General features: G+C 41.5%; 1 protein-coding gene across 1 annotated transcript in view; it reads left to right on the top strand.

Moving 5' to 3' along the window:
• LOC147054562 (membrane-associated phosphatidylinositol transfer protein 3-like) overlaps positions 1-10085 on the top strand; it is a 46771-nt gene extending 36686 nt beyond the window's left edge. The window contains exons 13-20 of the mRNA XM_085915545.1: positions 2500-2616; positions 4078-4194; positions 4259-4407; positions 5157-5306; positions 5381-5564; positions 5670-5798; positions 5883-6254; positions 6708-10085. Of these exons, the coding sequence (XP_085771671.1) occupies positions 2500-2616; positions 4078-4194; positions 4259-4407; positions 5157-5306; positions 5381-5564; positions 5670-5798; positions 5883-6197 (1161 nt within the window). The 3' untranslated portion in view covers positions 6198-6254; positions 6708-10085. The remainder of the gene's footprint in view (positions 1-2499; positions 2617-4077; positions 4195-4258; positions 4408-5156; positions 5307-5380; positions 5565-5669; positions 5799-5882; positions 6255-6707) is intronic.
• Positions 10086-12952: the final 2867 nt, after the last annotated feature.

The raw sequence follows: 12952 nt of genomic DNA, 5'->3' as shown, positions 1-12952 counted from the left end.
CCTTAACCGTCTGAACGGATTAGCAAAGGATTGAAACTTGTAAACTAAGCAGGGTACATCCTGCAAACAACCATTCACCCTCACAATCACACCTTAAGAGCAATTTGGAGTGGTCAATTGGCCTACCATGCATGTTTTTGGAATGTGGGTGGAAACCCGAGTACCCGGAGAAAACCCACGCAGGCACAGGGAGAACATGCAAACTCCACACAGGAAGGCTGAAGCCGGAATTGAAACCTGTGAGGCGGACGTGCTTATCAGCGCTGCCTTGTGTGCCAGGCATTTTCATGAATTTATAAAACTTTCCTCCCGAAATGTAATCATTCATCTGTGAGGACTTTTAACATCTATCAAGTGTGAACGCTAATCGACAACATTAACAGCATGAAAGCCGCCGAAAGCTTACAAGTTAAATGCCGCCTATCGATCACAGCCGACGTGCCTGAAATCAATTATGTGCTTTTATTTGCTTTCCTTGGGGCAAGTAACGAATGTAATGTGCAAAAAGCTTGCTGTGTTTACAGGTTTTAACAAAGAGGAACAGATTTAGATCATATACGAGAGAAGGTCCGCGCTGATGGCGGTACAGTGGAACACTGGTTAGCAAGTCTGCCTCACAGTTAGGAGGTTGTGGGTTCAATTCCACCTCTGGCCCACCCTGTGTGGAGTTTGCATGTTCTCCCCGTGCCCGAGTGGGTTTCCTCCCACATTCCAAAAACATGCTTGGTAGCACTCCAAAAAGTGTGAATGTGGATGGTTGTTTGTCTCTGTGTGCCCTGCCATTAGTTGGCAACCAGTTCAGGGTGTCCCCCACCTACTACTGGGATAGGCTCCAGCATGCCCGCGACCCCCGTGGGGGCAAGCGGCATGGATGGATGGTCCGCGCTGTTGAAAAATAAGCGCAACAAAGGAACAATCACAAGTAAACAAATAGAGAGTAGAGGGACAAATACACATGGGTATTACAAAATAGGACGCTTGGAATAAAAGGGAACAAAGAGCACGACACAATGGGGAAAACACACTGGATGGGACGCAAGGGAGCAAACATGGAAACAGACTAAGGAAGGCACATATTGGAAAAAAAACAAGGGAAGTGCAACACAAGGGGACAAACAAGACATGTCCACTGAGCCACAAACATCTTAACGTCTGCCGAACGTCTGCCGAACGTTTGCCGTACGTCTGCCAAACGTTTGCCGGACATTTGCAACCTTGAATGAACCCACGACAAACGAGAATTCTACATTCACTGCCTTTGACCCTCTGTGGGATAAGGTCAGTTCTGAGCCTTGAGTTTGGCACCGAGGCCATAGAGGAACTTTCAGTGACAGAGAGGGATTGACAAAGGGAACAAATGATGCAAGGATAAATTCTTGGTTAACAAAAGGGACACAAAAAAAAAACAGATGCGAATAAAGAATTCACTTAAAAAAGATGACGCACAAGAGCAATACATTCCTGTCTTTCAAGACTATTCTCTGATAAGAAGGCAAAAAAAACCAACCCATTCTTGACAATGACAGAGTCCATACTACGTATGTTTTTGTGCAAATCGAGACCAAAATAAGGAGTCAGACCGCGACAGGAAGATTCTATCTACACTATTAGCGCACTAATTCAGCTGAATTCTAATGCCACTCGCACCAAAAGGCTTGACGCACGACTCGAGAAGCGTGCAGCAGACAAGCTAATTTGAAGAAATCAAGCAGAATCATGCCTTTTTTTTTTTTTTTTCCCCGCTATCTCTCTTGCCTCAAAGAAAGCATCAAGTTCAAGCCAGTCTTAAAACGCACAGCCTGCGCTTCAAGTGGGGAGCCGCAATTTTCATCAAGTATATTGAAATTGTCGCTTTCACTTTCAAAGGAAACATCAAGCTTCAAGGTTTCTCCAACTAAAAAACATTCAACTTTCCAACCACCTGACCTCATTACATTTGTATTGAGTGATTCAATTCAGGGCAGATATTTGTCGAAGAGATGGTGGAGCTCCATTCAGTTCCAACCCAGGAAGTTGGATCGATTTGATACAACTTTGGGTTATTTTGCAAAACACAACACCATTTTTGGCTTGGTCTAATTTTGAACCCAGGGGTGCACCCAACATAACCTTCGCATAGCCTTTCCAAAATAAAATGGAACAACTGAAGAAAAAAATAATGTTAAGAATAAATAGGCTAACACAAGCGAACAAGTGGATAAATGGCATAACACAAGCGACATAACAACTGGGGCGACAAAAAGGAACAAAGGGATGGAAAAGGGGAACAAGCGAAAAGATATGTGAACAGAATGTGTAACACGGGGAACAAATTTGAAAATGATTGGAACACCCAGGGTGGCGAAGGGGCGGAAATAGAGTTATACAAATACAAAAAACAACACTATAAACACAAGGTAACGATTATGCACCCAAAGTTTAGGAATCCCTCTTTCAAAACACTGACCTGACGGATTTGTCACTGTTTGCATTGTGTCATCTCTGATTATTGCTTCACAGCTCATGCGGTGTGACTTTGTGAAGACACAGGAAGCGGACAATCTGGACTCGGCTCCCTTCTCGCCCTCCAGCCCTCGAGAAAAGTGGCTGCGACGGAGGACGCACGTCAAGCTGAGGGTACGCAACACTGCCATTGTGTTTATGTTCCATAAACGCTGTCCTACTTTTGTGTGTTTTCATGCTTTATACAGACCGAAGCGTTGATGAGGGCTTTTGTTATAGCTCTGCTGAGTGCAAGTCTTAAAATAATTTGACTTTGGCCTTGACGTGTTCAAGGTTGAAGACGTTCACGTCACCTCCGAATCTCCGCGCCGAGCACAATCAAGATAACCGTGCCCTTCACCCCCTGAACCTCCGTTCTAGCTGCCGCTTTCAAAAGGCGGAATTTCATTTAGCCTCGCATTGTCCTCTTCACTCTTCTATAAATAGAATTGTGTCAGCAGAAAACCATAGTAACAGTGCTGCGCTGGATCCCATTTTTCATAGGAAATCATACAAATAGATAGTAAAAACCTTTTAGACTTGTTCGAACGTGAGGGTTGAACCACCGTGGCCTCTTGTTAATGAGATATATTTTCAGAGAAGGTGAAAGAGAGCGAGAGACACGAGGAAGGATGCTCGTGCGGAGGGTTTATAACGGCACGTGTCTGAGTCAGTTCGATTCTCATTCGCCGTAAAGTAACGCTATTTTGAGACTTGTATTTACGACTCCCTCTTAAGCTTGCTTCCCCAGCTGGAGCTGCTGATATGCATGTTGGCTCAGGGGTCAGGGGTCAGGGGTCAGGGGTCAGATTCGCCCTCTTTTCCCTCCCACAGGAGCGGCGGACGCCGGCTGTCATGTCATACGTACTCGTCAACACTAGTTGACTCGAGCGGACCTAATGAAAGAGAACAGTTGGGAATGTTGGACTTCCTCGTTGCGTGTCACATCCTTTAAATCAATTATTATTAACGTTGGCGATGAATTGCGACCATTTTAAGGGCCATTAGTGTTTAGGAATGTGAAATCTGGGATAATGGCTGTTAGCCAATCAAAAAAATCTCAAAAGTTCAAAAAGACAGCAGTTTGCCCATTTTGGTTTGAGGTAGCTAGTTTAGGGTCAGTTTAGACATTTTTCCAGGCCAGATTTCTCCCAAAGATTTTGTCAGATTGCAACCAAATTCTAGACAGACAGGCGACACAAAATCCTTCACAATTTGAATGTTCGTCACTGAACACCAAATAAAATGGCTCGCCATAAAACCTGATGAAATTATTTGTAACTCAGTCATGATTTCTTTGGCTCCGAGAGCCAGTTTTCCCTAGCAAGATGAAATTTGGTTTGCATGTCTATCATGAATGGATGTTAAAAAAAACTCAGAAAGTCTTCTATTTTAGTACAAAGAGGCAATTTCTAGGTCACTTCCAGCAGCCCTTCAAAGAAAAACTGCTCCTAGAGATTTTGTCCAATTGTCACTAAATTTGACCCACTTTTAGTGGATAGATGTAAAATTAATGCAAGTTTGACTTTTTGGAAGCAAACTTGCCATAATACTTGAACATTATTCATTAACATCCAAATGTTATGTTGTCGTTAGAATGTGACCGCCAACCACCGGGTGAACGATGTCATCGCCACCGAGGATGGACCTCAGACGCTGGTGGGCCGCTTTATGTACGGCCCCCTGGACATGGTGACGCTAACCGGAGAAAAGGTAACGATGCAGAAGCCCGTAGCTGCTACTGGCTCACAAGAGTGTGCTCATTTTTGTCTCATAGGTGGACATTCTGCTGATGACGCAGCCCCAATCGGGTCGCTGGGTGCACTTTGACACGGAGGTTACCAACAGCAACGGCCGGGTGACATACACCATACCCAACGACAAGAAGCTCAGCCTTGGAGTCTATCCCATAAAGATGGTGGTCAAGTAAGTGTGGCTAGTTTGATGAAGCTATCGCACACCAACTGTTGTTGGAGAGTATACTTTGTAAATATTTTAACGATCCAATTTAGCCTATTAACTACCACTACACATAAAGTTTTGATGTCCAACTAAAAGTTTAAACATATTTTGGGGTGTTTTCATTTCTGTTGTCATGCATTGTAAAAATGTCATTATCAGGGCATTTATCCTCATTTTATAAAAAATTTTTGGGACATTTTCTTTGGTGATAGGGAGCTGTTTAGTTTAGGGTTTTTTTTTGTTAGGTTGTTTGCTTTTTTTCTGTGGTATTGGCATTTCCTGAGCATTTTTTTTTTCGGTATTTCATATATTTTTGAATGTATTGGAATTTTCTTATTTCTATTTTTTCCCCATTATCTTTTTGATTTTTGTCAAATGCGTTTTGAATATTCATCTGTGTGTTTTGAAAATACTATCTATTGTGTTTTTAAAAAAATGCATTTCATTGGCAGTTAATTCGATATGTGTTATGTGCGTGACCACCATTGCATTTTTTCTTTTTAAATTGAATTTGCTATTTTTATTATTAATTTACGTGCGTGACCACCACTTCATTTTTTTTCTCTTTTTAAATTGAATTAGCTATTTTTATTATTAATGGTGTAACATTCCAGATCATCATCCCATTTTACTATCAGTTGAAAAGCCAATTTTCCAGTACAATAGTTGCGTATATAAGAAAAGTCTACTGTCATCGTTTTTCTTCCCTCAAGGGGCGATCAAACATCTGCTGAAGCCTACTTGACAGTGTTGCCCCGCGGCATGGAGTGTGTAGTCTTCAGCATCGATGGCTCCTTTGCGGCCAGCGTGTCCATCATGGGCAGCGACCCCAAGGTTCGCCCGGGAGCAGTGGACGTCGTCAGGTCCGTTTCTTCTTCTGCTCACCGGACACTTGATTAGGAACACCAGGATCTTTCTGAGACTTGTGTGTGTACAGGCACTGGCAGGACTTGGGCTACTTGATCATTTACATCACGGGCCGTCCCGACATGCAGAAGCAGCGCGTGGTGTCCTGGCTATCGCAGCATAACTTTCCTCACGGCATGATCTTCTTCTCCGAGGGCCTCGTTCACGACCCATTACGACAGAAGACCATCTTCCTCAGGAACCTCATACATGAGGTACACTAGATACTGAGACAAGACCCAAGACTGAACTGAAGCTTCAACTCTTCGTTCTGCATAGCAAAGCTGCACGTCTCATGGCTTCTTTTCCTCTGTCGCTAGTGTCACATCAAGATCAACTCTGCCTACGGATCCATGAAAGACATCAGCGTTTACAACATGCTTGGTCTCGGGCCCCCTCAGATCCACATAGTAGGAAGACCTTCAAAGAAATACCAAAACCAGTGCCAGGTTGTACTGTTGATCCATCGTTAAATGCAGTGGTGCTGAATATTAATTTTTGTTTTCTATTTCTTCTTTGTGGGCTCGGTGCAGTTTTTGAGTGAGGGCTACGCGGCGCACCTTTCCACCCTGCAATTCGGCCACCGAGCTCGACCCAAGAAGTCGCCCTCGGTTCGCATGGTCCTCAGGAAAGGCTCGTTTGGCCTCACCGCCAAACCGGACTTCCTGTGTAAACGCACCCACCTACGCAGGACCATGTCTGTCCAGCAGCCCGACCCCCCCTGCGCGCCCAACCCCAAGCCCGAGCGAGCCCAGAGCCAACCGGAGTCAGACAAGGACCACGGAGGGGGAGGTGGGCAAGGCGTGTGGGGGCGGGGTGTCATGCATCGCGGGGACACCACTCCTTGACGCTGGGCCAGGAGACGCACGGATTGGATGGAGGATGGCGGGAGAGTGGAGGCTCAGGTTAGATCTTAAACTGACATTGTGTGTGGATTGTGCATGCTAGTAAAATGTCATTACTCACCAGGGAAAGAAAAATAGCGATTGGCCAGTTCTTGTCTCACTGAGCCTGTCCATCATGAGTGGACCCACCAAAAAGTTTCATCAACACATACACAAAACCACAGAGCGTAACCCCCCTCTCCCCCCGCGAGTGTTTTGGTTTCAAAGGGGTCATTTTCCTTCGTTTAATGTTGCACCTTTCGTTTCAATAACAAATCTCCAAAGGGGTTTAGCCCCTGTAAGGGAGTTTCCGAATTTACCCATCAGCTCGTGAAGCTGACTAAGTAAAAGGGAAAAAAGTCTTATTGGAACCTGAGCGAGAAATGCTATTATTAGCAGCGGCACTTGGTTTAAGAAGCCGGCAGAATGTAAATGCGCTCATGATTATGTAAGAGCTGATCCACTTGTTTTCAGATCAGGGGACGCTGACTGCGACGACGGCGACGCAATCACGGGCGATGGCGGCGTGGTGGCGAGAGCCTGCGGGAGCAAATAGTGCTGACGCGGTCACGCACATTAATCACAACTTTGCCGCCGATGTGACAGACTTCATTAACTCTCGCTCATATTTGCAGCTTGCTGCCAACCTCCTCCCCTCCCCTCCCTTTTTTGGTGGATGAGGCCTCACTTTTGTCTTATTGCCTCAACTCGCCAAGCATTTGGCGTCGGTGAAGCGCAAATTGCAAACTTGGAAAACATCCCCGTTTGGACCAATGGACACCAAAGCACTTTTTTGTCCCACACGTCGGCTGAACATTGTACTTGGCTCTGGATCTAAAGGTTGCACTACCAAAGTCTGATGCAGTCGTTCTGAATCCGTACCCCAAGTTGTCTTTCAGTTTGTTCATTTCAAGGCAGCAGAGTGCCCAAGGTTTCTCTTGGCTTGGCCCTTCTTGTGTGGAGGTGTTTTCCCTGTGCTTGTGTATCTTTTCTCCCAGATTGCTAAAACAAGCATGTGAGAGCATCATTGAAGGCTCTGAATTGGACAAGCACAACAGAACATGGACGGATGGTTTGGTGTTATTTTTTTTATTATTCTAGAGGGAGTTGATTTTTGTTTATATTTTTAAGATTAAGGTATTTATTTTATTGACATTATCTGGTCTGGACAATGAAGGAACTATTTTAGATTCATTTTTTCAAGCGGTAATATTTTTCTGTCTTCATTTTTCTTGTGTTTTTGCTGTCTTTCTGAATTTGTTCTTAAAGTGCAGATTTCTTTTTCTTTTTTTTTTCTCTGAATGCCGGTCGTTCCTGATTTTAAAAACATGCATATTAGGCTGACTGAAGACTCAAAAGTCAGGGGTGTCCAAACTACATCACAGGTCTATTTGCGGTCAATCATCCATTTTTCAGTGGCCCTCAGCATACAGTGTATTAAAAAAACATCACATGACACACGACATTGTGCAAGGCTTTTTTTTTTTTTAAAGGGTGAAAGTGGGCAGAGTAAAAGGGGACGGTGTTGAAAAAATAGGTGCCACTATTATTAATAAATTGTTTATATATTGTAGATATTTTCTAGATATGCAAATTTACAAATGAACTATTTCAGACTAAAATAATAAGATTAGTAATGAGATGAATGAAGATAATTCAATTTTAGAAGCACATTTATGTCTTCCACTCACTGCTCTTTGTCAACGTCCAATTCAAAAAGACGTACGATCGTCAAGTAACTGTTTTAAATATAATTAACTTACGACAGTTTCCACTTGTTTTTGTTCTAAATGAGGAGATGGGATATGGTTGCTGTTCATTGCAGGGGTGGCTCTATTCTCGCGGGATATCCCAATATCTTGAAAAGCCATTTGCCTTATCACCTTGAACTGAAAGCTGTTATGTAGCATTGTTTTTCAAATAGTGTAACTAGGAAATATAAATAATATAATTGCTTGCTTAATTCATTTCAGTTTGTCTGGCCTTTACATGATTTAATTTTTCTACATGGCCCTCAAATGAAAAGGTCTGGACACCCCTGCACTAAATTGTCATTAGGTTTGAAAGTGAATGCTTGATTGTCTATTTGAGGTTGTCTATTTGCTTGTCAATGGCATCCAGTTCAGGGAGTGCCTTGTTTTTCATCTAATGTCGGCTGGGATATGCTCCAGCTCACTCACGACCGTAATGAGAATAAGCTGCGTTTTCAGTTAGAGGAATAGCAAAGACTGCTTATGAGCGATTGTTCAGCTTAACACGATGAAAAGCGTAACCAGGCAAAAAGTGTTGCAGCGAGCACATTTATGAGAGCTAATGTTTGCATCAGTTGGCACAATCTGACACAATTAAGGCTGGCTTGCTTCAAGAAGAGAAAAGAAAACATGCTTTGTGGTGTCTTTTAAAGAAGCACATTGATTCATTAGTTTTGGTTTTAGTGAAGGCAGCAGCAATGACCCCTTCTTTATCTACAGGACTTAAGTGGAACACCATTTAATGCTCATTTCAACAAGAGAAAAAATGCAAAGAAAATATGCAAAAATCTATCCAATTTGAAGTATAATTGAGTTGGATTGTTGCATGAATGCAAAAAAAAAACGCTTTCTGTTGTCTCACAAATTTGGGAGAAAGACACTGCTCGTTTATCGCAGGAAATGTGTTCCGGAACCACCCGTGAGAATTGAAAATCTGTGATGTAGGAACATAAATGTATTTTTAAGAAATTCAAACACCATTGCAATGAAATTTCCCAATATTGTCCCACTTATTGTTGTAGTTCCGATTCACACACGGGAGGAGTTAGTCAATCCAATTGAATCTGCCTGTGAACGTGTGTGTGTGTGTGACCACTCTGCAAACTATTTTTCTAGAAGCAAATATTGTAAATATAAAACAAAATTTCATTATCTTTTGGGGCCTTGGAACAGGTCTCAACTTGTTTCGTTTTTTTGCCTTAAGTCGTATGTAAAGTATTTACACTACTGTGCAAAGCGTGTTTTCTAGTTGATGTCATTTGTTTGTGTGCGCGCGAGATGGAGCGCAAGCAAGAGAGACGGAATGTGAGTGTGTGTGTGTGTGTGTGTGTGTGTTTTGCTGGTATTTTTATAGGAGGTTTTGAGTGAGCTGCTTGTGATGTGTTTCACATGAATTTGAAAAAAGGGGTCAGAAGAATAAGAGGCAACAATCTGTAGCTCCTTTCCCCTCTTGTAGATGCTGTTAGTGTTAGTAATTAGCAAATTAATTATTCTGTGCGTGCGTGTGTGTGTGTGTGTGTGTGACTCCCTGGAGTCTAATTGCACCAGTGTTGCGTGTACCATAATGTGTAAATGATTGTAATTGAGTGTACAAAATGTTGCTATAAGCAATTAAAAAATAAAAAGAGGGCAAAATATAACAATAGTCATAACATTAAATGGTGCGTTTAATTTGTTGGTGTCCAGTTTACTGCCCGTCGACTGTTAAGTGTAAATACTTTTGTGGTGAAAACGGTACATGTTGAATTTGAGTGCTTTAATTTATGCTTTGGAAAAAAAATTGTCATTTTTGACAGTGTCAGGCTGAAGACATTGTACTTGCTGGACACTTTCTGAGGTACACTTGTGCTGTCTAATGGTAAGTCAAAAATATTTCACATAATTCTATAGTTTTGCTACAAATTGAGCAAAATGTTTCATTTTTGTTTTATTAATTCCTTACATTGTGCAAGTGTACCTCATGTTGTGGTCGCAAAGTGTACACTGTGCTGTATTTACAAATATGAATACATTAAAGATGCAGTCACTCTTCCACCACCTATTGATACTTTCTTTGTGCAAAAATGGATTGATTGTTTCGTACAATAAATTGGTGTGATGGTGAATGTCATTGTGGGTTTTGCTGAATTTGTTTCATGATAGGTGAAGATTTTTTTTAAGGATGGATTGAAGGTTGTTCGCCCATTTATGGTTATTCTTCGGTGACCTTAACACACTAAGGTTAGAAGCGTTTGCGATTTCTCTTTACAGCCAGTTTTCATTGTGTTTTGTTTATGTTTTTAAATGTTGTTCATTTTAATCAGTTTTTAGAGCAAGTTTTTATTTGTTTCTATTTGTTTTGTGTAGTTTATATTAGTTTAGTGTTCATTTTAGTTGTGTTTTTTTTTTAAGATATAGAGAGCATTTTTGGATTGCACAAATAGGGTCAATAAGTTTTGTAAGGTAACATACAATTCTCAAACGTCTATTTGACCTTTCTTCTCAATGGACATCCAACAATACCAAAACAAATCCATTGAAAGTAACCCCCAAAAGCTCGTGTATATTACATTGTACTCATGTAAATGACCTACCTCCACCCAATGTCTTGACTTGTGAATTTACAATGTGATTTATTATTTTGAACAAAGACAAATCCCAAGTGGTGTGCACACATCATCTCACTTGTATGGTTTTACCGCACCTCTCCAAAAAGTTCATTTATTTTCTCCATTTGAGTTGAGGGGTAGCGGATCAAAAAAAATTTACGCAAAAGGGCAGTGTACTGTATTTCTGTTGTTAAATTGTTTTTTTGGGGTGCTTCGATTCTCTTTGAGAGTGCTTGGAAACACCTGAAATGGGCTAGACACACCCAAGATTGCAGGTCACATTTATGGTGGTCTCTTTTTATTATATCACAATAACTTGGCAATTAAAAAGAGCTACGTAGACTTTTCATATCTAGTGTATAATGAGTAATGGCAGTGTAAAGTGCAGAAATGCTTAAATGTTTGCGCTAATGAGTTATAATAATCCATCATGTGAACAGAGCATTAATATTTAACTATGTGTGATTTGCACAAATGAACTGCTTTTACATTCAAAGCCAAAGTATAATCTGTCAAACGAGGCTGACCAGCTCAGTAGCTTGATAACGCACCGTTTCGTTTTGTAAATTATTATACAAGAGCCCGTAAAAAATACCTTCCTCGAAGATATCAATGGGAGTGCATCCTAGTAGAATGGAAGATTTTGAATGAGTAATATTCCACAGCTGAAAAGTAAAAAAACGGATGGTGTAATTGCTGGAGAAGCATAATGTTCCCCATTGGACTTTGTGCAGATGTACCTAATGAATTGTCCCTGCATCGTTTTTGTTCTGGCTTGAGTTTTTCTTTAACCTTGGTGTAATCATTGTTTGATACTTGATAAATGTCACGTTGAAACATAATGATTTTGTCTTTGATTGCGTCACCAGAGTCTCAAAATAGACCTTACTCACTGGTATTGATTGGTCAAATGACATCTGGTCATTGGAATCAAGCTCAATAAGTGATACGTGATAAGTGATCAAATTAGGAACCAGCCTAATCCCATTTTTGTTGTTATGGTTGGATTAAAAAAAAAAAAAAACAACAGTCTGGAAAATCAATTACAATATGAAAAGAAAATGCAATAAATGTATTTTTTGGGGGGGGATGTTGATGTTTTGCATTCCGCTCATGGGTTAAATGAGCCACCTTTCTGCCTGACAAGAGACTAGACACGACGTGCTAGCAAATGACAAGTGACACATCCAAATGGGCGGTGGTGCTCAGTGCACATGACGGCTGTGTGGCATTTATTAATTGATTTAAAGCCAGAAGGTCTTTGGTCTTGTCACATTCTTTGCCTGTCAAAGACAAAATGCCGCCAGTGGACTCGTTGTCATTTTGTGCTGAGCAAAAGTGTCAGTTCCATTCAGCGTCATTCACTTTGCTCTGATTAGGCATCACAATGCTGGTTTTTGTATTATATTACTATTATATGGGTCTAAATTGCTTTTGTTTTTAGATAAGCTTATGAATAGAGATTTTTTTTAAATCATTTACTATAACTTAATGGTCATTGCTGAAATACCTGTAGACTATGGCCTAAATCAATTAAGTACCACATAGATGCCTAGGTGGGCACCCGTGCCACTTGATCACCTGACTTCCTTGCATCAACTCTGGAAATCTACAAGTCTGTGGGCCTGACATGTTGACCAATCATCTCCTGGTAGTAAAACGTATTTTTCTTGAATTAGGGTGTTGCCATTACACGTTACAACCTCCTTCACCTTATAAAGTTTCTGTTGCCATGGAGACAGCAAGGCTGCATATTTGGACCCTTGTTATTTACTTGACATTGCACTGACGGCTGAAATAACGTCCTGAGTCGTCCTCCATCATACACCACTGCATATTTGTGCCCATCCAGTGAAAATGAGATTTCTCCAGAGGAGGGCTTCAAGGCCCTTTGGAGCGCATCTCAACAAGAGCCAATCAAACGAGGCGAGAGACAGCACTCAGTCACGCATGGAAATCATTTTGTGCATTTTACAGCCACCTGTGAGAGTAATAATAGTTCCCAAAGCCACAAGATTGCATATGCTGAGGCAAAGCCAGATGCCATTTGGCAGGAAGTGGAGTGCATCATCATCATCATCATCAAGACACCAGACGTGGAAAGGATGTTTTGCTATCTGGGAGCGGGCAAGTGATGAGTTGCTGTCACTTGGTGGTAACTGCTTCACTTTTGTCCCATCCATTTATCCATCTGCAAACCCCAGAGGTTTCACTTTAGATTGGACAAAAAAGGCCACAGCATGTAGCAAAGAATGTGTATGACTAATCATAGGAATCAACTGCTGATCCCATTTGAAATCTGTTGGTAACCAAAACAGCAGCACTGAAGTCAGAATACTGTGTTTAGACAGCTGGGGGTAGAATATTTTGCAAGGAAAAT

The sequence above is a fragment of the Syngnathus leptorhynchus genome, chromosome 7 (genome assembly GCF_054491065.1).
Source record: "Syngnathus leptorhynchus isolate UIUO chromosome 7, UIUO_Slep, whole genome shotgun sequence".
In the NCBI taxonomy this organism is placed as follows: domain Eukaryota; kingdom Metazoa; phylum Chordata; class Actinopteri; order Syngnathiformes; family Syngnathidae; genus Syngnathus; species Syngnathus leptorhynchus.
This window is presented reverse-complemented; position numbering and strand designations above follow the sequence as displayed.